This window comes from Poecilia reticulata, linkage group LG15, assembly GCF_000633615.1.
Source record: "Poecilia reticulata strain Guanapo linkage group LG15, Guppy_female_1.0+MT, whole genome shotgun sequence".
Lineage (NCBI taxonomy): Eukaryota > Metazoa > Chordata > Actinopteri > Cyprinodontiformes > Poeciliidae > Poecilia > Poecilia reticulata.
The window spans coordinates 791202-813970 of record NC_024345.1 but is presented as its reverse complement, the minus strand read 5'-3'; the positions used below and the strand labels follow the sequence as shown (position 1 = coordinate 813970).

The following is a 22769-nucleotide window of genomic DNA, read 5'->3' as shown; positions in this document are numbered from 1 at the left end:
AGTTGAATGTAATTTTATTTATTTTTCTACATGACTTTTAATTGAAAGTGGTGAATAGATTATAATGCCTAAATATTTGTACTCCCATCCTGGTGTTCATTTTTGACATGCAACTGTAATGATTGGATCCGGCTTTCTCACTTTGAAAAGAACGTGCTTGTTTTATCAACATTAATATGAAGACCTTCATTTTTTAGCCACTGACAAATTGCCACCATTGCTGATGACAACTTCTTTGCAGCCTATACTTTAGTTTTTTGCATGTAAATAAAGTACAGTGTCATCTCTGTATAACTGACATGTGACATCTGTCATTTATATACAACAAGGGACCTAAGACTGAGCCTTGAACTGTGCCTGTGTCATCATGAGCTGACGGTTTGACTAATCCATTAAAATATAGCCTTGACAGAATGTTCCACATAGTTTTTTGGTATTCCGTCCTCACAGAATACCCAAAACAGAAAAACTGAATGTGCAAAAACATAAACTAGAACTGAACGCAGTTATAAACGGGTTCCAAACCTCACCCTGGAAATCCTCCCCTTGACTTGTCCTGCCACTCTCCATGCACTGTTTCTCTTAGCATGTGGACCAAGTTGGAAGTTGTCAGGACAGGGTTTAGTCCTTAAAGGTGTTGCCATTATAAAACATTTAACTTAATGGGTGAAAGTAAATGTGTAGTTTTAGCAATAATGGCAATGGAGGAAGTGAATGTTCAGTCCCTGTTGGATGCGCTTCCAAAAATGTAATTAACATTAACAGCCATCTGGTTCGGCTCAGCAGTCTTCTCTTCACAGATGGTTGTTTACAGTGCAGACCATTCCCGGTAAGCTTCATAGAATCAAACGTGTGCATGACATGCCTCATGGTCAAACGTTAGTGATTGGGTAAAACTTAGAACCTCAGCGTCCATGTCTCCAGGAAGCAATCATTTCTCAGACCAGCTGTACGAAGCCAAAAAAAAAAAAATTTCCATAAAATTTTTTTTAAAAATATTCTCTGATGTGCGAGGAACCTGCAGGAACAATTTGAATTGTGTCCCATGTTCCTATATGTAATGTTTTCTCAATTAACAAAAAAGTTACCTGGCATATTTTCTACAATGATCAAAATTTTAAAAATGCTTAAAAATGAATAATTCATTCAAACATTATCAGAGAAAATCCCAGACGATTAGGTCTAGACATTAAATAGCATAAAATGTTTATCATGTAAATAAATTCAATACTTTTTAAATATAAAATTAAAAAACTCAATTTTATAAACTTTTTTTGTTTTAGCTTAGTTAGAATTACCAAGATTACTTCCATGTGCTAAATGCCAGAAAACTTAGTGAGAACAATTTTTTAGAGATTCTTTTTGTGAATTTCTTCAAATGTAAAAGTTTATATAAATTTGGACGTAGCAGCTGAAAATGTAAGCCAGAAAAAAAAGTCTCAGTACTAAGTACTAGTACATAACAAAAAAATTAAAAGTTTAAAAGTGCAATATTTCCATCCATTCATTTTCTTGCACCCTTGTCCCTCAGTGGGGTCGGGAGGGTTACTGGTGCCCATCTCCAGCGAACGTTTCGGGCGAGAGGCGGGATACACCCTGGACAGGTCGCCAGTCTGTCGCAGGGCAACACAGAGACACACAGGACAAACAACCATGCACACACACACTCACTCACTCCTAGGGGCAATTTGGAAARGCCAATTAACCTGACAGTCATGTTTTTGGACTGTGGGAGGAAACCAGAGTACCCAGAGAAAACCCACGCATGCACAGGGAGAACATGCAAACTCCATGCAGAAAGACCGGGGCTGGGAATCGAACCCAGAACCTTCTTGCTGCCAGGCAACAGCTCTACCAACTGCACCACTGTGCAGCCCAAGTGCAATATTTCTTGCCAGTCATCTCTGAAGATGAAACATTAATTTTATAGAGATTCATTACACATAGCGTAAAAGCAACGTTAGGATGTTTTTGCATTTTTCATGATTATCGTTTCCAGGTAGCTCGGTGAAAACCACCCCCTTGTTCTACGCTTTGCTTCGTACAGAGGGCCCGGACCCTTGGCTATTGAGAAGCGATTGCTTCCTGGAAGTGTGGGCTCTGTAGACGTTTTGAATGTTACCCAATCGCTAATGTTTGCCATTGATAATGTGCCAGTTTGATGCTATGAAGCTTCCTGTAAACATCCATCCTCCACTACGAAGAGAGAAGTGCCGAGCTGAACGAGATTACCAACACAGACTGAATGGCTTTGTCTGTCAAGTCCAAGTCAAGTCGAGACGGGTGTGAACTAACGGTTTAATGGAAACCATTAGTTTCCATTAATGACCTTTTCTGAGATATAAAATTTGGGGGTTTTATTATTTGTAAGCCATATTCATCAAAATTACAAAAACAAAGGCATTGAATATATCACTATGTGTGATGACTCTATATAAAATTATGACTTTCACATTCTTGGATGACTGGTAAGAAATATTGCAACATTCTTTTTGTTTTTAGATGTACCACCAATTGCTGGTACTCCATGCCAGTGCATACCAGCCCTCCTAAAGTACTGGCATACAGTAATGAAAGACTGCAACCCAGAGCAGAGTAGTAGTACTTAAGCACACAACACAAAAACAAGTAATTTCAGAACCAAGGAATGAACTGGTTACGAAAAGCAAAGACTAAAATAAATAACATAAAACAAAGCAAAAGATAACACCAAAGATTATAACACTTCACTGACTCCACAGACAGTTGTAAAAAGAAACCGTTGAGCAGGAAGTTTGCATCTGTTTACAAGTCCTGTATCAGAGGACTTTCAATCCCCACTGGGTATTTATAGATGGCAGACAACAGTTATGTCGTTGACAGCCTTAAGAAAAAAGGTCCTTCAAAAGACTCAAGGACAGAAGGAATAAAGACCCCGACTCTCTAAAAATACCCTCTGAGACTCTTCTACAACAAAATAGAAGATTACAGTTAAGTGGAACCAAAGAGCCATCTTCAGGTTTCATTCTGACAACCCGCTCTGTTAAAATAGATGTCGAGAGTGGCAACATAACTTAGTTCCCAGCCTGGCAGAGCTGCCAAGCCCTACCCTCCAGCAAGCTATTTTTAGCACTTGAAAACTGGCAAATCCTTGCATATGAACATTGCCATTGCTAGCCATTTGGGTACCCTAAGCACAAATGCTCCCGACTCACCACCACTCTCACTGCTCCCTGGAAATGTACAATAATTCTGAATTTATAAGTGAATTTCTCTTTAATTGGTGGTGGAAAATTAAGGATAACACAGGAAGCAAATTTTTAAGTAATATAAAATGAAGAAGCAGAACACAATGACTTGAATGTTATAATGGGAAGTATGATAGAGAATTAGGACTCATTCTATAAAGTGCTCTCATTTTCCCCTCATGTATTTTTATTTCCCAACACGTCTGTCTTTTCAAAGCACACTGACCAATTTAATCATGACAAATGTTTTCCAGAGGAAGATTCATTAGGAGAAGCTATTTTTTGGAGTTGCTCTCCAAACAAATGGAATTGCAAATCAATGACCTGCCACAATTAGTTCCTTACAGTTAGTTTTATAAAATCAACAACACTGTTGCTCCAGGACAGTCTCACGAGGAGGTTGCCCATAATTTCCTTCATTTGATGTAAAATCTGTCTTTAGCCTTCTTTGCATCATCTCTAGTGGTTTCATGGAACAGAATAAGGCTTCTCTATAACAAAAGTCAAAAGAGGATTGTTAAGTTACGAGTTGCTCGTTGTAACTGACAAAAATGAAATGAGTATTTGCTGTCAAACTGTGCTACGAAACATCATCTGTGATGGACAGACGGAGGCTGCAGGTGAGTTTTAAAGACATGAAGAAACACAGGACTGATATTTGTCTACTGGACCGGCCCATCATTAGAAAACCATCAGAGAGATTCAAAGGTCAATGATACTATGTAACCAATCATAAGTGGTGATAGGATGCTGACTAAATCTGCCCACCTACCACCAAAAAATAAAAGCATGGAGGAGCCACTGTTTACGCTCGCACAAATCAGCATTTTCTTCGCACTGCTCACACAAATCTCGATTTCTCTTCCATCAGATCCTGCTGACCACGCCGTCCTTCAGGCTCACGAACTGTGATCTGTTTGACAGCAGGTCAATAGTCCAGAAAATTTTGTGGAAGTATCCACCTATGTCTTCTGGAGTTTCTGAGAAAGTAAATTAATCTGACGTATGTTTCAATTCAGGTCTCTTCAATTCAATTCAGAAGCACAGAACACAAGTTGCTTGATGTCCAGTGAGACATTTCTACAGTCAGTGATGGCTTTGGGTGCCATGCCATCTTCTGGTGTTAGTCCACTGTGTCCTCTGGCCAGAACCCCATAGAGGTTATGAATCGCTGTCACCAGGAAGATACCAGCGACCTGAAGGCAGCTATCAAAGCAATTTCGGCTGCCATTACAGCTGTGCAGTGTCACAGGCTGATGGAGAACTGAAGCAGACGTTCATGTAAGAGGAGGTCCAACCAAGAACTGAGTGCATAGAAACATACATGCTTTCCAGAAGCCTGATACTCATGCTTTGATTGTTCTAATGAGATATTCAAATTTTCCAAGAAACTGAATTTTGGGTTTCTTGACCTGTAAGCCTTAATTAAAATCAGCAAAGAAAAAATAAAAGTTGAAATATTTACATGTTATAAATATTAAAATAATTCTTTCACTTTCTGAGACAAAATATTGCACTTTTACCCAATATTCCAATTATGCAAGAATTAGAATAATAAAAATAAATTGAAAAAAAAAAAATTCTGTAATTCTCTGCCGTTTTGAATTTGTGTGCCTCTCTAACTTCATCACGGCACACTATTCCTCTGAATTATGTCTTGCACAACCCATTTTATGTTATACTCAGATTTCTTAAGATTTTCACTGTAATAAGGATGTCCAGAGTTTGCTGGCTATCGCTAAATAAAGTTAACCTGTTTTTGTTATTTTGACCAAATGAATGTTGGAACCGATTAACCTTCAAAATGCTATTATTTTAAACATACATCTTTTAGTTTTAGTAAACAGATTCTGTTGCCTTGCTCATTACTAATGACATGTTTTTGTGCCTCTAGCCACAAGGATGTGGACGTAACAAAATGGAGGACCAAACACAGGCGGCCTTATTTTCCTACATTACTCACCACTTTGAATCAATTGAATAACTCCAAATATTTTGCAGCTTCTGGTTTTCACAGGCACAGGGCCTCTTCCTCTGAATGTATCCAGGTGTTTTCTCAATCTGCAGTGGAGACCAACATTCATTCCTCATTGGCTGAAGGCTCAGGGGCCTTCTAACTCCCTGAAGCGTTACAGACTTCCAACCCTTCAGCTGGGGAAGTAATCTGCTGGCTCTTTCTGGATGAGTATGGTGAGGCAGAGAATCACTACTACAGGAGGCGACTCCTGATTCCTGCATAATATCTCTTGGTGACCGACTCTGTATGTTAAAAAGGCAGTTGTATGTATTTTCCTGGAACATATTGACATTTTATAGCACAAAAAATAACTATGTTGCCTCTAGTTGTTATATATATATATAAAAATAAAAAGCTTGGATATATGAAATACAACTTAAAGGGAATCTTGGAAGCTGCAGCTCGGAGGACGAACTTTTGTCTTGAAGATGGCGTTGGGTCCACCCAGGAGTTGATGTTAAACCCCGACGGCCTGTTCTTAATATTACAAATAGAGAACGCTCAATTGTGTAAAAAAAATGAACGTTTCATACCATCCCGTAAATTAACTTTGAGGGTGGCAGGTTTTTGTCTGTTAAATAGCATGGCACAGTAATAAAGTTCAATCATGGTGTTTTTTTTTTCTTTTTGGCTTTATTGTATAAATATCCTCAGCAGTCCGGCTGAACTGACCTGTCCCCTGCACATATCTACTGGTGGAACCCTTCCATTGTCCAATCACCGCTGACAACAGCCACCAGGTCCCTGTGACTTTGCAAGGATAAACGGGTTTAGATGACAGTTGGATGGATGATTAATCAATAACTCCCACCATTCATTTCATTCTCATACTGCAGGTTCAGTGATGGTTATAGAGCTTAGAGGTCAAAGGGCTCCTCCACTGAAGAACCAGGACCCTGATTTTGTCCATTAGAGACGCTGTGCCGACTGACGTGGGTTAAAATCCTACTGTCTCTTAAAGCTTACAGTTGGAGTCATAAAAAAAAAAAAAAAAACATTAAACATTTACCACCAGAAAAGAAAAGCCTCTTTGAAATGTTTTAAGAATAAAGAAGTGTAGGGAAATGCTTACTCTGTTGAATTTATTGTCTCAGGCTAAAATATACATGATGTTATAACTTTAAAATATCTGGAAAACAACAAGTAAATTCTGTTTTTGTGGACTAAACACCCAGAATCCTTTTTTTTATTTTACAAAAGTAAGATCAACAAGTTTGTCATAAGAGAGACGACAACCCGGCTTCAGAGTGACTTTACTTCACACCTGTCAGTTTAATATGCCATTCAGTACGATTCGTAAATAAACACAGACAGCACAAAGGAAACGACAGAGTCCTTTATGTAGACTTAAACCAGCTGCAGTCCCCTGACGTGTGAAGTAGGTTGCTCTGTTGCCACGGGAGCAGTGACCCTCAAGCCAGGTGAACTTTCTTCTACTGGAACTCATCAGTGGAACTGCTGGCAGGTTTGTGGCCAGGAAGCAGTGGAACAGGAGATGTGGCCTCGATTAAAGCGGGGTTCAAGATGATCGGAAGAGGCATGGATGGGATGCCCACCTGCAGAGGGGAGGCTAACGGCTGCAGGATGAGGGGTGGCTGACTTGGAGATAATGGGGAGCGGACAGGAGATGTGCTCGACGGAGCCAGCGGTAGAGATTTTGAAGCAGGTGCTGGAGACGAGAGATCTGGTCCTACGAGGCAAAACAGACGTATTATACTCTGAATACAGTCGTCTTTTTAACAGTTATCTTAAATCTTTGTCACAAAGTGTGACAAAGCTCCTATGGCTGGGATTTCCAATGAGTTCATTTTGATTATTTAGGTGTTAAAAATGTTAACGCAGGACAAAGTGTGATGAGATTAGAGTGGGCAACCTGTTCAGCTAAAGTGAACTGGATTTTTAAAGCTTTTTTGGTAACACTTTATTTGACGGGGTGTGCATAAGACTGACATGAATATGAAAGAGTCTTTATGAATGTTTATGACCGTTATCATGAAGTGTCGTTCTGTAAATAATGACACTTTTAATGCAAAGTTGCTCTAAAAGTTGCATTAAAAGTGACAAAAATCATACAAAGTTGGCACTTTTAATGGACTTTTAATGCAACTTTTAAAACAACTTTTGCATTAAAAATGTCATTAACGAATGACACTTTATGACAACAGTCAAACATTCATAAAAACTCCTTCATGTTCATGACAGATGTTATGTCGTGATTAACAGATTAAAAACAACAAAGATCTTTGTCGTTGAGCTCATATGTCTATTTGTTCAAAAAATTACCAGCAAAAAGAGTTTTTGAATAAGATATCACATCTTTTGTCAACATATATTTTTTAATAAAATGTAATTAACTGCAATTAATGAATTGCACACCATGCAACTAACTCAATTTAACATTTTTACTGGAGTCGTGTCACTGGTGCTTACCGTTGGCACTAGCTAACTGAGGGTCTTGAGTTGGTTCTTGACTGACGGACAGTGGAGTCTCTGCTGGCGACAGGACTGAGGAGGAAGGCTGGGCGAGAGAGGAAGACTCCTGAGGGGATGAAGGGCGTTCAGCTGTGGATGCTGACTGCACTGGCTCAGCTTGAGGACCGGGAGTCGGCTCTAAAATAACAAAAATTAAATATAAAACAAGAGCTTTATCCTAACATCACGCAAATCATTTGCTTAATAGTACAGCAGCAGCCATTTGGGATGGGCAATATGGATTTCTTTGTTTCATTTAATAAAGAATGTCACATGGAGATAAAATAAGTTCTTTGATGGACAGTCAACGGACCAAATCCTACTGGCAGTATTCTGGAAACAACATTAAATTTAGTTTTGTCAAAGGATGGATCGTTCCTGTGATGATCATTCTTCCTGATAATGAAGTGCTCAGAAGTGAATACCTGCTATAACTGTCTGTTTGAATAGCTCTTCCCGCAGGTTCGGAAGAAAGCACACAATACGTTCCCATGTTATTTCCCACAGGTCCGAGTATCCTGTCCTAGAGTCAGAGCTGCGGAAAATCCCCGCAGTGTCCATAACCAGCAACATGTTCTTTAGAGATTCAGGAATCGCCTCCAGCTGCATAGAAACACAAATAAACGAGTGAATAAAAATGCAACTGTAGTACTCAGCCACTTAGTACTTCATCATCACTTAGTACTTTATATATGCAATGTATTCTTTTTTTAGGTGAGACTAATCAACTGTATACGAGAAAAAAGTGTGTGTGGTAATTGCTGTCCTCACCAGTAAGTCACTGGATCCTGCATGCATATACTTGTCCATGAAATCCAGAATGGTAAGCCAGAGGGCAGCAAAGGTGGGCAGGGACAGCAGGGGAGAGAGGTGCTGCAGGAAGACCTGGAAAAGCACAACCATACCGGAACTTAACACACACACAGACCACAGGACCACAATTCAATACCCTCAAAAATTCCTTAACATGCAGGAAAACTTCCATAAAAAAAAAAGTATAAAATCTTAAATATTTAGGCCCAAGCAGTAAAGCGCTGCCAGGGCTTATTGTAATAATAGTGTTTCCCCCCCCCCCCCCCCCAAATGAAGTGGCTTTTTGGAAGCATTAACATACATGAAAACTCAATAAACTTGGTGGACGCATCAGGCCTGTGTAAAATGTACATATTTTAAGGCTGTTTCAAAAGTCTCAACAGAAACAACTCAACAGTGCCACATATATACACACACCGTATTTTCAGCACTATAAGGAACACCGCATTATAAAGCGCAAAGAATAGACTCTACAATTACGGTTGCCAATTTATTTCGTACTTTATTATTACACATCCACATTTGTAAAGAAGTGGTCCCCGAGTACTTTATATAGTAGGTTGCCCCAGTCATTGTTTCACTCACGGTGTTGTTGTTGCGATATTGTGCCCAACTGCTTTCTGCCTCAAGTGGAGGAGTTTAAGTATCTGGGGATCTTGTTCACGAATGAGGGAACAAGGGAGCGGGAGATCGACAGGCGGATTGGGGCAGCGTCTGCAGTGAAGAGGGCGCTGTACCGGTCCGTCGTGGTGAAGAGAGAGCTGAGTCAAAAAGCGAAGCTCTCGATTTACCGGTCAATCTAAGTTCCCACCCTCATCTATGGACATGAGCTTTGGGTCATGACCAAAAGAACGAGATCACGGATACAAGCGGCTGAAATGGCTTTCCTCCGCAGGGTGGCTGGGCTCTCCCTTAGAGAGAGGGTAAGAAGCTCGGTCATCCGGGAGGGACTCAGAGTAGAGCCGCTGCTCCTCCACGTCGAGAGGAGCCAGTTGAGGTGGCTCGGGCATCTGGTCAGGATGCCTCCTGGACGCCTCCCTGGTGAGGTGTTCCGGGCACGTCCCACCAGGAGGAGGCCTCGGGGAAGACCCAGGACACGCTGGAGGGACTATGTCTCTCGGCTGGCCTAGGAACGCCTTGGGGTTCCCCCGGAGGAGCTGGAAGAAGTGGCTGGGGAGAGGGAAGTCTGGGCCTCTCTTCTGAAGCTGCTGCCCCCGCGACCCGACCCCGGATAAAGCGGAAGAAAATGGATGGATGGATGCTTTCTTCCTCCGGCTTTAAATGTATTATCAAACTTTATTAACAAACCAGCGTTCTGACAACTATCCCATCATGCATCGCGCACTTCTTCTACGGGGGAAAATGAAGTCGGCGGCTGCTTACCATAGTTGCTAGACCTGTTGTGGTTCAATATTGGTCCACATATAAGGTAAACCGGATTATAAGGCGCACTGTTAGCTTTTGAGGAAATTGAAGGTTTTTAGGTGCGCCTTATAGAGCGGAAAATACGGTATAGAAGAGACAACCGGGACAGACGGCAGAACAAATGGAAGAAGTTTGTTAAAACTTGACTTCAAGTCTGAAATGAGCTCATGACTTGTCATTAGCAGAGAAGATGTGTTGCGATGGCTCCCAACATTGCTGCTAACGCTGCAGGAAGTGTAACTTCAAACCTTTGACAGCAGCGTGCAGGCTCTCATTCTGGTCTCCTCCATACCGCCTACATCGGCCGGACTGATGTTGTCCAGTAGCTTCGTCAGCAGAGGAAAAAGCACCTGCAAACACACATCAATTCAACTCTTACAATTTAGTTATGATGCAACACTGTGGCCCGTTATAAGAAATGTGTAGTGCTTTTAACCTTGTTGAAGCAGGACTCCCACTCAGCTGCATCAAGAGTCTGCAGGTCATGGACAAGCAGCGCTCTCTGGAGGTAAGTGAGGGCCTGCATGCGGACCTGCCGCCTGGCGTCGCAGCACAGCCAAGCGATGCCTGGAGAGCGCGACCAAAGACACGTACAAGAGGTGAGTCTATTTTAATACAACAAAGCTCAGGATGTGTCACTCAAACAACTACTGGTTTGTTTTAAACCAACAAGTCATCCCCTTCATGACTTTAATATGTTCATTTTAATAAATCCCTCAGTCTGGGATCCCTCAGCAGGAGAGTGTGTGATTGCAGATTAGGAAAAAACTATCTGCTGAAACCAGGATGGGACGACCATGTGTCTCATTTAAGGCATCAAGCTAGACAAACCCGGAATTAGTTTTTTAGGACAAGAAGTATAGAAAATATGTTGAGGGCTTTTAAACTGCTCCTATGCATCAATCTAGTAGCTCTAATTTCTGTTAAAAATCAGGAGAGTTGAAAGTCTATTTATGTCCAATTTCAGGATGACGTAATGATCACCTTGCAGCAGTGGGCACCAGCAGCTGGTCCACAAAGTTTGAGAGTCAGCTTCTATCTTTTTGCCAGAAGCCTCTAGGTGGCGCTGTTCCTCTGCCCAGGAGCTGTAGATGCTGGCTGCACGTGTATGAAGGGTGTGCATCAGGTCCAACAGCTGCATGGGCACAAACAGTAGAATAAACAATCACATCATACATGGTTTTCCTGCATCAGGAACTTCACAAGGTAATCTCAACAAATATTTATTCTGCGCTGAGGAATATTTCTATTCAACTGAAAAAGTAGCGACTGACAAATGGTTGTTGAAGGACCGCTCCCTGGTGGTCCGGATACCACAGTTTGAGAACGACTGGGTTAGATGTTAGGCATTACTATCCTCCATTATCATATAAAAATGCCTGGCAAGTCCTTTTATTGGAGAGAGAATGATGAACTCTAGGGCAGGGGTCCTCAGGGGCCGGTGTCCTCCCAGTTTTAGATGGACTGTGGAGAACTTGACTGCCCTGAGGAAGCAGTTCAGCCATTTATTCACGGTGTTGAACCAGGGACACTTCTAAAAGCAGAAGGACACCGGCCCTCGAGGACTGGACAGGGTTTACAGAAACCAGGTGTGTCGAACATAAAGGATGTGAGGCTCACAGTAAACGTAGAACGATGAAAAGGGCTATTGTACTTACATCTTGACTAACCTGTAATGACACGGTGTGATAGCTGGCTGGAACACCCTCGTCTTCCTCATCGTCACTGTGAGAACGGGATGGACGTTGACTTGACACTCGACTTCCACCTCGTCTTGTGCTGCCTCCAATGTCTCGCTCCCTCCCCACCGGCTTCTTCCTCATCCGGGACTTGGACTCGTATTTGTGGTTCTTCTTCTTGTCATGGTTCCGATAACCTTGAGAAGAGATTCACCAGGAAAAACATAAATACAACATATTATGGATCACAGTAGACTAAGAACAAACTGTTATTTAGTTTTCTGTTGATTTGCAAAGTCACAAGATGGTTAATAAAACCAGTTCTATAATAATGATACCAGGGTGTATCATTTTTCCATATTCACTCTATTCTGGGCCAACAGAGCAGCCAGTTTAAAGTCTGTGAACCAAAGCAGCAAAATAATATTTTAATTTGTCTTCGCAAATTAAACTAATAGCCAGCAGAATTATATTGAAAAGTGGTTCGTCATCATTTCCAGAGTTTCCCCCACTGCATTATAAGCCTGGCAGCCACCAGGCTTTACTTGTGCCCCCGCCAGGCTAAGCATTGCTTATTTAGTTAAGTCTTTTTAAAATGTTTGCATTTTTTAAGACTTTATATTTCATGTTTAGGTATTAATCTTCCAATCTTTTGATAACACATAATTATCAAGTTATTATTTTCAAGTTTCATGTCAACTTTAAAAAAATTTCAACTCAAAAACACAACAGGCCATTGGATGAATGACTGACCTGGAGCCCAACCATCAGGCTTAGCAAGTTTTCTTGTGGGAAACCTTGATTTCTGTATGCATTTTGGGAAATATGCTGGTTGAGAATTCATGCCTTCAAGAGTCTACACACTGTCAGACAGCAAAGACCATCACATAAAGGCCTTTAAGACTAATACATTGTTCTTTATTAGTTCTTAAACCCCAGAGAGAAACACAACAATGTTAGAGAAAGTTTCAAGCGTATTCTCACCTCCATTGAGGCTGGCCTCCACAAACACACGGATGGTCCGAACACACAGCTCAAAGTTGTCAGGGGTGACGTGGGCGGCGTCACGGACAATAAAAGAAAGTGTTTCCACACACTTGATGAGAGACTTGGTGTCATGCTGGCCAAGGTCCTGACCCAAAGTCAGGCTGTACTGGTTGACCAAAGGGTGATTCAGCTGAGCTTTGGAGTTTACTGGGGTGGGTTTACTTGTCTCCAAATCAACTTTTCCAACCTAGTGAGTGGGGAATAAAAAAATATTAAAATGATATAAAAAGTATATATATATATAAATGTAACTGAGTTTAGCTGGTCCTCCAGTAAGAAATTCTCTTCTGTTATTTTACATTATAGTCTTTAACAGAAAATTGGATATTTAGGAAATGCCTTAAATTTTACAACTGAAAAAATATTTGCTTTTCAGTTTTACTTTTAAGTTAAATCGTTTACATTCCTTACTGACGATAAAGTATTAGAAAAACAAAGATCCTGAAGAATTGTAGCCACTGACTTGTTATGTCAAATTATTCAACAATGTATATCTGTGAGACCCAGAGCCGGCCCAAGGCATAATCAAACTAATGCATCTTTTCCGCTGGCTCTGACGGACCCGGCTCCACTCTACTCAGCCTGCATTACAAACATTTTCAGTAGCATTTTTTTCCAGGCCGCTCTCTGCCAGGGGTGACGCAAGCTTAGCTCCTGTTCACCAATTGGCCGTGAGCGTAGTCAAAGTATGAGCAAAAACAGAAGAAATACAAACGGTGCAAAATTTCAAACTCGCTGCAACACAAAAGCAATGGAGTTATCTGAAGCTACAAGCAAGCAGTGGACAACGAGATGCCGGCTTTTCTGTGCATCGAACTTCAATAATCAGAGGCAGCTCGGTATTGAACCTGTCGCTTCAATGTCCTTTTTTGTCGACATGGTGGAGAGAATGGAAAGCCTAGGTTAGTGTGTATAATTGTAGTTCAGAAAAATGATCCATAGATACTTTCAGAGCCACGCAATTCATTAGGCTATAGTGAAATCAAGGCCATCAAGGTTATCAACATCTGGACCACCGGACATAACAGACATCGGATCATTACCGTTACTTGGAGCTCTTTGTTAAACATCACCTGTCCGTTTCTAAGTGTGAGGACTTACCACAAGCCACCCACTGCTGGACACGTCCACGTCAGTAGTGGAGCGAGGTATCCTGGTCTTACTGTGGTCTGTGTACACCTCTGAGTCAGACGTGTAGCCACGGTCTAAACTGACTTCATTGGAATGATGAGATGACAGCTCACTGTCCGACTGGGCACCTGAAGGCACCAGGAAAACCAATGCTATTTTACAAGAGGCATTTTATGTTGTTTGTGTACCGTTTTAAACAGCACAGTTTGAACAACACAAGCATCAGAGAAACCTAATGTTTAAGCGATACACTGAAAGTAAATTATTTAAAACCTACAGGTGTTGCTCGTTAAAATGAGAACAACAGGAAAAAAAAGGTTCATTTATGTCAGTAATTCCATTCAAAAAGTGAAACATGTATATTATATTCATTCATTTACATAATACTGCCCCTTCAAAAACATAACATGAACATAAGAAATGTAACTTTAGGGAAATATTGAACCTGTTTCATTGTCAGCAGAAGAAGAGGTAAGTTGGAAGGAGGCACGAGGTTTAACTCCGGCTCCAATGCACTCCAGCAGGGAGAAGAGCGTGTACCAGTCGTCTGTACAGTGGATGTTGGCTGCATTCGTCTTTAGCAGCTCATGAAGGCCATAAGCAATTTCCCTACTGATCCGGGACAAGACGTGTGGCTTCATCATGAGCAGGAGGCGTAGAGAGAGAAGGACCTGTGGATGAACAGGAAGCGCGATAATGCAGTGAAACCTTTAAACATATTAGAAATTATTTCCATTTTGCACTCAACACAAGCATGAAAATAATATCTTGGAACATAAATGGGCAGAATCAGCTGAGAATGTTGCAGTTCTGATGTGGAAACTTGTTTCACATCACATTGAGCACTGATGAATACACGAGTAACAACAGACATTATGACACCACTTCCTCAGTACGTTTCTAAAAAGTTTGATAATCTGTTTTCAGGTAAATGAAAATTTTAATTGCTACAGCACAAAAAAGTGTGACAAATTTCAAAGTTTATTATAATTTAATTCTCATTTTAACAAGCCAGTCTAAAACCTGTGTTAAATTAATAACATCAAGGTTGACCTCATGTCCTGATGTCCAATAAAAATGTTCAAATATTTTTTTCCATACCACCTCTTATTCTCTCTGACTGGTAGGTAATTGTATTTATGCAGCACCTTTTCAGCAACAAGGCAAATCAAAGCGTTTTACATGAATTAAAAGGAAACACAAACAAAATAACAAACCAAAGGAAAGAGCAAAAGCAAAAGAAGACAAAGAATCTAATAATGTTGATCCAAAGTATGTAAACTAGATACTCCTGTTCAGATCAGTATCCTCTGGTCTAATTTCTAGATTCTAAGTTTGTTCTAATTTCTGTTCTGGGTTGCAAGATAAGTATGAGTAAGTAAGAATCTTCTGGACTTTATAAGTATGTTCAAATTTGTAAAAGTAATGAACTAAATGTTCCTGTTCTGGAAACATTTTTTCTGGATTCTAAGTTCATTCTAATTCCTTTGGTCTACTGTAGCGGTTCTCAACGTGGGCGGTACCGCCCACCAGGGGGCGCTCAGAGGACGGCAGGGGGCGCTGGCAGACATTTTTACAAAAGGGGGGCGCTGGGATGCCTTTGGGAGGCGTTTGGTCGAAGGTAAACTTTACACCTTAAATGCACAACAATAAACATAGCAATAAACCAAGAGAGGATAATACTAATCAAAGGAAACTAAATGGAAATGAATGAAGAACAAAATGCAAGAATAAACTAAGAAGATAAAGTAAATACAGAGAAATAAACTGGTATGGCAAGACCTTTCGAGCAATAATTAATACAAAGGACTGTATGGCAAGAATAAACAGACACTATTTCCAGATAAAAAGTAAAATAATATTGTTGAAATGTCATGGGTTTGTTGAGACCACATCTAATACTGAGAATAAATATATCTCAACAGTAAATAACTTATCACTTACTTGTGTTTTTAATTAGATTTAATATATATTTATTTCTTCAATATTATTTTTCATGTCGGTGTTAATGTCATGAGGCTGCTGACTCCATGACACTTTCGATTTGACTCATTAGGATTTGATTAAGAACCAGATTTGTTCTTTGTAATTTCTGTCCAGTAAAACTATTTATCTATAAATCAATAGACAGGTCAATATAAAGATATAATCCATGTTTCTGTCTCATATTTGYATGGCATTAAAAGGACCTGGAACTTTTGTTTTTCCAMTGAAAGCTCTGGTTTGCACAATAAATGCCATGTGGGTGAAGTTTTATGGATGATACTCTGATGTCCCATTCTCCTGAAGGCAGCACAGAGCTGCACCATCAGAAACTCTCAGAAACACTGACGAGAAGAGCGTTATGTATAGTTACAGTTCTATCCATGTTTTAATGTTGCAGAGCTCAGTCGTTTTGCAAATAGTTCAAAGTTTAAACTGGCATATTGTACATCTTTTATCTGGTCATTTTGTGGAATATTTAACAACTAGAAAATGGCACAGAACAATAATATTTTTCCACTGTGATTGGCTGCTGTTAGACCTACCAATTTTAACTTGAATATTAATTTTTTATAGACGCCGGTGAAAATAATTTCTATTCCCATGGCTTTTTTGTTCTCTGGGAAATTATTTTTGATGATAAATACAGAAACAAGCATACAAATCAAAACATCTACAATAGTGATAGTAATATTAATGATAAAATAATGGTCAGTGCAAAGTAGCCTGCAAATTCTTTGGTGGGGGGCGGTGAGGGACATGGGTAAAGGCTAGGGGGACGCTGGCCCAAAAAAGGTTGAGAAACACTGTTCTACTGGATACATTTAGTGAACCAAAGAACATCACAACACAGTGGACCTAATCTTAAAAGATTTCAAATAAGGAGCAATAAATTGTAACCTACAAAAACAAATACAAGAAGCATTTCTTTAAAGTGACAGACATGGGAAATGTGACAGAACCTGACGTGAGTAAATGACCAGTCAGATCCACCTTTCCTCTGGCCTGTAAATGTTTGCCTTCATCCATGCTGACAGTCGTTGCTCGGTTCTGTACCTGAGAGCTGATCTCCTCTCTGCGCAGCAGGCGGATTGCGAGTCGAAGCAGACCCACCACAGCTCTCTCCACCAGGAAGCAGCTTTCTGTGGCATGAACACACAGGTGATAGAGATGGTCCCGGACGGTCTGCCAGACACACGACACGCGATCCCTTCAGACGCAAAAACAAACGTTGACTCAATTAAAACTGATGAACAACACTGACTGTTTAGCAAAAGTGGTAATTGTGTTTCTGAGCAACTCGCTCTCTCTCACCTGTTCTCCAGAACAATGCGCAGCAGCATCTCCAAACAGAAGGCGGCGTCCTCTTCATCATAGGTCTCTTCATCTGGACTCACAGATATCAGTGCCTAATAAGAGAAAATGGAAATGAGTGGGGTTTTTTATTTTTAAATGCGACATTTCTTAAAACTGCCCAACAAAGAGCTCTGGTTAAATCAATGCACAGCAAAAACACTTGACAGAAAACATGAGACATTCAGTCAGAAAGATGAAAAACCTTCATAAGCTCCTGCAGAGACTCCAGCTGGAGAAATTTACTCTCAGTGATCAACTTCTCTGGGTCGCATTGCTGCAAGACAATAAAGAAGACAACAGAACAATATCTGAATGGTTGATGAGTTACAGAGAAGCTCTACACATTTTCTATGTGGGAAAATTGTTTGAGATCATTTTTAAAACTGTGTGGCTTACGTTGACGTATGTAAACAATTGTACAAACCAGTCTGTTTGCATATCATAAGTCCAGATAAAAAAATATCTGGATATGTGGCATAGATTTCAAATTTGTTGATAAAAAATATAATGTGATGTCATCATCACGGTGTGTAATTAGTACCTTAATGCAGAGGATGGCAGCTTGCTTGGCTTCCTGATTTTCTGTGGTTGGTCCTCTGAGTCCTGACTGCTCAGCTCCACTTGGTGTTAACCAGTTGATAAAACTTAAAACGGCTGATTCACCACTGTTACGGAATACATAAACAAATATATAAATATACACACAAACGCACACATGCAGACACGTATACATACATACATATACAGATGAGAATGAGTTTACCGATTTGAAGGCATTTCTTCTCTCTGAAGCGAAATTTTTCCATTTGGCTCCACAAAGTCCTCCATCTGAGGAATAATTGTTGTGTTTGAGCAAAGAACAGCAGGTGGCAGCAAAGTATGTAAAATACCATCTCAATGTTTTTTTTTTTTGCCTTTTTCTCGATCAGAGTTAAGCTGTACTAAGCTCTGACGGTACACTGACCTCCACCATGGCCTTTGGCAGGAGCTGGGCTCTGAAGAGCTGCAGCATGGACTCCATGATGTTCTTCCAGCCCTCCCTCAGGATGTTGCCGTGCTTATGAGCCAAATCAAACACGGTCTTGGCAGCAGTTTGGGCTTTGTTGTTGCTACCAAACACGGTAGGTAGGTTTTCCACAGACTGGCAGGAAGAACACGTTCAGATAGAGGAACGCATTTACAATTACATTTACAAAATGTTACAACTGCTGTTTGATGGCTAAAAACTGAAACAATTTATAAAAAGTACCAGAATAAAACACATTTATTAACGCCTCAGTTTTTCTCAGTAAGTTGAGCCTTAACAAGGTGATAATCTTAGCCTTTGAACTCTGAATTGATTCTGGTGAAACTTGAACACAGTGGGCTGTTCCAGCTTGGCAACGATGCCGACCACAGATCAGAAATGAGCTTGGAATATCAATATTCCACAACGCCAAACCCAAATCCTGACCACAGCACATTGAAAAACCTCTGAATACATCACCCAGACACCATTATGTCAAAAGCTTGTTGATGGCTACAAAAATAATGAAAACACCATGTGATGTCATCGACAGCGACTCACCTCACTGGCCAGGGTTGTGAACTTGCAGAGGGAAATAATCAAGTTGTCAAACACGTCACTGCAGCCATAGTGAGCAGCGATCATTGCACATTTCCTGCAAGATAGAAACCCAAATTATTATACAGGACGAATCAGCCAACATCCTATACCTTATAGCCAGCTGTTAATTTGAGCTAAAACATGCATTTTCTACCCCACTGAGCTAACTGTAAACAACAACAACAAGATTTATCAAAGACAAAAACAATAAACTATTCAACTAAAAGTGGAGATCTTCTTGCAGAAGACGAAATATGAGGCTTAAAGCGACTGCTGAGATCATAAGTTCTAGTTCAGCATCTTCCCGTCCGATGATTCTATACTCGCATACCTGAACCCGGTGATGGCCTTCTGGATGATGTTTTCATCAAGGCTCTTGTCAAAGACGTAAGACAGAGCAGCGATGGTGGGACCCCAGGTCATGGTGAACAGGTCGTGGTCGTAGCTGCCTGGCGGCAGGTGCAGGAAAAGCCCCTCAGGAGTGGCACCGCGGTGCAGCAGCACACTCCAAACGTAGTTTTCCTTCACTAAACCCGTCTGCTCATCTGGCATCACAATCTCTTCACTCCTGAGCAGTAAAATGTCGGTGAGGCGATTTCAGAGATTAAGTACAAAAACAGAAAAGAAAAACTGGAAACACAAAAAAGTTCTATAGAAAAGAAGAAAATTTAAATTTAAAGTCTAGATAAGAAATCCAAATTTAGATCTATGCAACATTATGCAATGGCAAATTGAACATTTAGGACTGAAATGATTAGCTGATTAATGTATTTGGACAAAAAAAAAAACATGCTACCCATACATATTGATTACTGCAACAGCGCAAAATGTATTGTTAGTTGTAAATGAGGTCATGCTAATAAAAAAACAAAACTGAAGCCGACTTTCAAACTTCAACATCAACACAAACGCAGGTAAAACAAAATGTGAGTCCAGTCCTTAAAGGGGCAGTATTATGTGTTTTCCAGGTACATGGTGCGATTTTATGGCATAATCAAGTTACTATGTTACCTTCAATTACAAAAATGCTTAATATATCAGCATTTTATGTTGGCCGATGGTGGCAACAGTGGTTGGACACCACAGCCCTGAGGACGAACTGAGCCTTGAAGGTGGTGCTGGCATTTTGGACAGTTGAATAATTGCCATGGAGATTAAAGGATTTCTCAAACATGAATACAATTTTGTTCCACATACGGAAGTGGCGCAAATGGGATTTTTTTTTTTTTGCGGATGAAAAGATTGGAATTGGGCTAATCAGACTGCCTGGAAAAAGTTGGATGTGGGTCACATGAGGGCAAAAGAAAAGAAAATCAGATTTGGGTCATATTTGCCTGCTGTCTGAACAAAACCAATATCATCAATACAATGGAGAAGGAAAAGCTGAAGACATCAGAATGGTTTGTTAAGGATCATTTTGGATTAATGAGAGAGAAGAGCTCTGTTGTTGTATTGTGGTTTCTTACTTGATTGCATTGTAGATGTCCTCCAGCATGTCCTGGTCAAAGTCCTTCTTTTCATTAACACCCTTGAGATTTTTCTTGAATTGCTGTTTGGGAAAACAAGACCAAACACAGAAGAAAAGCTAACTAATGCTTTAGAAGAGTTCAGCTTTATTTCTTGAGACAACCTCAATATGAAGAGCAGTGTATGTGTTTCTACATTCTGGCTCAAAGAAAGAAGCATTCTGGCTCTTGGTTAAATGAACATCAAACCAACATTTAAACAGTCATGGATGGAAACGTACTGCTGTGTCATTTAATACGCTTAAGTTCAATAGTTAGGAAAACAGGGATTAAACCAAAGAGGTTTGTGTAAATAAACATAACCACCTAGTGACGATTGATAGCCTCAAGCCTTCATTGGCAGGGTATGCGATACCTGGGGGTTGAACAAGGAAAATACCAGCTACTCTGCAAGGTCACAGAGGAAAAACACGGGCAGACAGAGGCAGAGATGGCTAATGGTGCTAAGAATCAAACCATTTCTATCAAATGTTCATAGAAGGAGCACACGACCGTAAATACATCCTCAATCAACAACTTTGGCGATATGGGATCATCTGCTGGCTACAAACATCACAAAACAGACTTTATCTTCACCTCATTTGACGCAAACCTTTATCAAAGACAGACTCATTTATTTATTGGAATAATGGTACTTCCAGCATAAACTGTGGTGCAAATAGCAAGTGAGGGACCGGGCACAATTTAAGTTAACTCCAATGTTGAGTGTGGAAGACTATATGTTCTACAAAGGTGCTATATAACAATCCAACACATCCACAGACAAGAGCCTGACACAGTCAAAAAGGGAAAAACCTGCCTGTCATTTGTCAGTGAAAGGAGCCCACCGACAGACCACTCACATGTTCCCTGGAGACTATGTTTAGTCTTCAACAAATGTCAATCAAAGAGGAAAAACGGGGGAAAGCAGATGTCAGGCCCACCCCTTTCTCCGTTCTGTGTAAGAGCATTTCACCTCAAACAGGGGCCACCATTTGAAGAAACAGTTGGCAATGGGTTTTCTCACCTGCCAACCTGGATGTGGGCAAATGCTAGCAGATCCAAAAGACTGCTACACCATGAAAACCACTACCATAAAACAATAGGCAGGAACGCGGAGTGAGTTCGCTTCACTGCGACTGTAGAGTCACTTACCTCTACGGTCATGGGGATGTTCTGCTTTCGAACGTTGTGGTTGTGTTGATCAGTGTTCAGCATAATCACAGCATAAGCCAGAGCAAAGCCTGCATCGTTGGTCATGAAAGGGGAACCGTTGACTTTCTGAAAATATACATACAATACACAGTTGAAAATTACTAACGGTATTTTTACACCATCAGAAAATGATACACAGATGAGAATAGTTCTTATGTAAATGATAAATCTTGCTTCATCAACAATTGTTTATTGCACAAACATGATTTTTTTGTTGTTGATGTTGTTCAAATACAACTCCAGAAGCACAATTCCCTTTGAAGGCTGTTTTAAAATGTGAATCGTAATGTCTAACCAGGAGCTGTTACATAAAATGGATAATTAAGTAATCTGGTAATCTTAATTTCTGTCTCCCCCCCCCATCAAGGCACTAGTTAAGATGTGGCACCTTTCGCATTAGTTTTTTTTTTTAACTCAGGTAAAATGGAACGATGCAGCAAATAGGAAGCTACGTAAGACTTACTTGCCAGTTGTCTGTAAAAGTTTCCAGCAGCCTCTGAATTACTGGAGCCTCTCCTGGAAGCCTGAAGGCCTCTAAATAGAGCCGCAAGGCCTCGTCAATACGGAGACCCTGGAAGGTGAACGTACTACCAAAAAGCTCTGTGTTAGAGTGAGACCTTTTTGATGCATGGAATGACAACAAACACATATGATACTTCACAGTACTTCACAAAGCTGTCCAGGAGTTCCATGTTCTTGCGGTCGCTTATGTACTCCCCGATCATCTTTTTGTCCAGACGGGGGTTTTCTCTGAGCCACTGCGCCACCTGCTTGGTGTCCAACGGGTCGCTGAGCAGGCCTTTCTCCTGAAGGAACTGGACTCCTTTCCTAGGCTTCTGGTTAAACTGCTCTGTGCCTGTGATAAGAAGCTAAACACAAGACAGGTCCCACATAGTTTTTATACTAAATCTGGATGTAATGTTAAAGAAAAAAGGAAAAAATCCAAATGAATCCAAATCATTTACTTTTTTCTTGGTTCTAATTTCCAACAACTCCAGTGACTCAGGTAAACATGTAGAGAAGCGGGGAGGCTTTTTTGGCCCTTTCTTCTCTGTTGAAGCAAAAAAACTGATCAACTCCCCAATTAAGTTCCCACAAAATGCTTTAAAGGAGGAGTTTTTTTTGGATTTGAACATCACCGCTATCGGTGTCTCCCTGATCCTCCCGACCCAGTTTCATCTTCTCAGCCATTAGGAAGCCGCTGGTAGGCGGATATCCGGACGCGTTCGCCGCTTTAGGAGAATTATTAGGGCTGCCTTTGCCGTTAAGATCTGAAGAAATATTTATTGTCTC

The 22769-nt window shown here is 40.6% G+C and overlaps 1 protein-coding gene across 4 annotated transcripts in view; it reads right to left on the bottom strand.

Moving 5' to 3' along the window:
- Positions 1–6309: 6309 nt before the first annotated feature.
- Positions 6310–22769, bottom strand: part of gbf1 (golgi brefeldin A resistant guanine nucleotide exchange factor 1) — a 60437-nt gene continuing 43977 nt past the window's right edge. For 2 of the 4 annotated variants that reach the window (XM_008428960.2, XM_008428962.2), the window contains 25 exons: positions 22616–22747; positions 22442–22527; positions 22143–22345; positions 21940–22063; positions 21417–21542; positions 20223–20305; positions 19088–19324; positions 18718–18811; positions 18115–18291; positions 17914–17978; positions 17692–17815; positions 17353–17424; positions 17109–17203; positions 16851–17004; positions 14257–14482; positions 13782–13939; positions 12618–12867; positions 11613–11830; positions 10939–11089; positions 10391–10521; positions 10203–10304; positions 8488–8601; positions 8142–8319; positions 7675–7854; positions 6310–6934 (listed from right to left, as the gene is read on the bottom strand). In XM_008428960.2, the coding sequence (XP_008427182.1) occupies positions 6678–6934; positions 7675–7854; positions 8142–8319; positions 8488–8601; positions 10203–10304; positions 10391–10521; positions 10939–11089; positions 11613–11830; positions 12618–12867; positions 13782–13939; positions 14257–14482; positions 16851–17004; positions 17109–17203; positions 17353–17424; positions 17692–17815; positions 17914–17978; positions 18115–18291; positions 18718–18811; positions 19088–19324; positions 20223–20305; positions 21417–21542; positions 21940–22063; positions 22143–22345; positions 22442–22527; positions 22616–22747 (3737 nt within the window). In that variant the 3' untranslated portion in view covers positions 6310–6677. The remainder of the gene's footprint in view (positions 6935–7674; positions 7855–8141; positions 8320–8487; positions 8602–10202; positions 10305–10390; positions 10522–10938; positions 11090–11612; positions 11831–12617; positions 12868–13781; positions 13940–14256; positions 14483–16850; positions 17005–17108; positions 17204–17352; positions 17425–17691; positions 17816–17913; positions 17979–18114; positions 18292–18717; positions 18812–19087; positions 19325–20222; positions 20306–21416; positions 21543–21939; positions 22064–22142; positions 22346–22441; positions 22528–22615; positions 22748–22769) is intronic. The other 2 variants (XM_008428961.2, XM_008428963.2) reach the window with 1 other exon arrangement.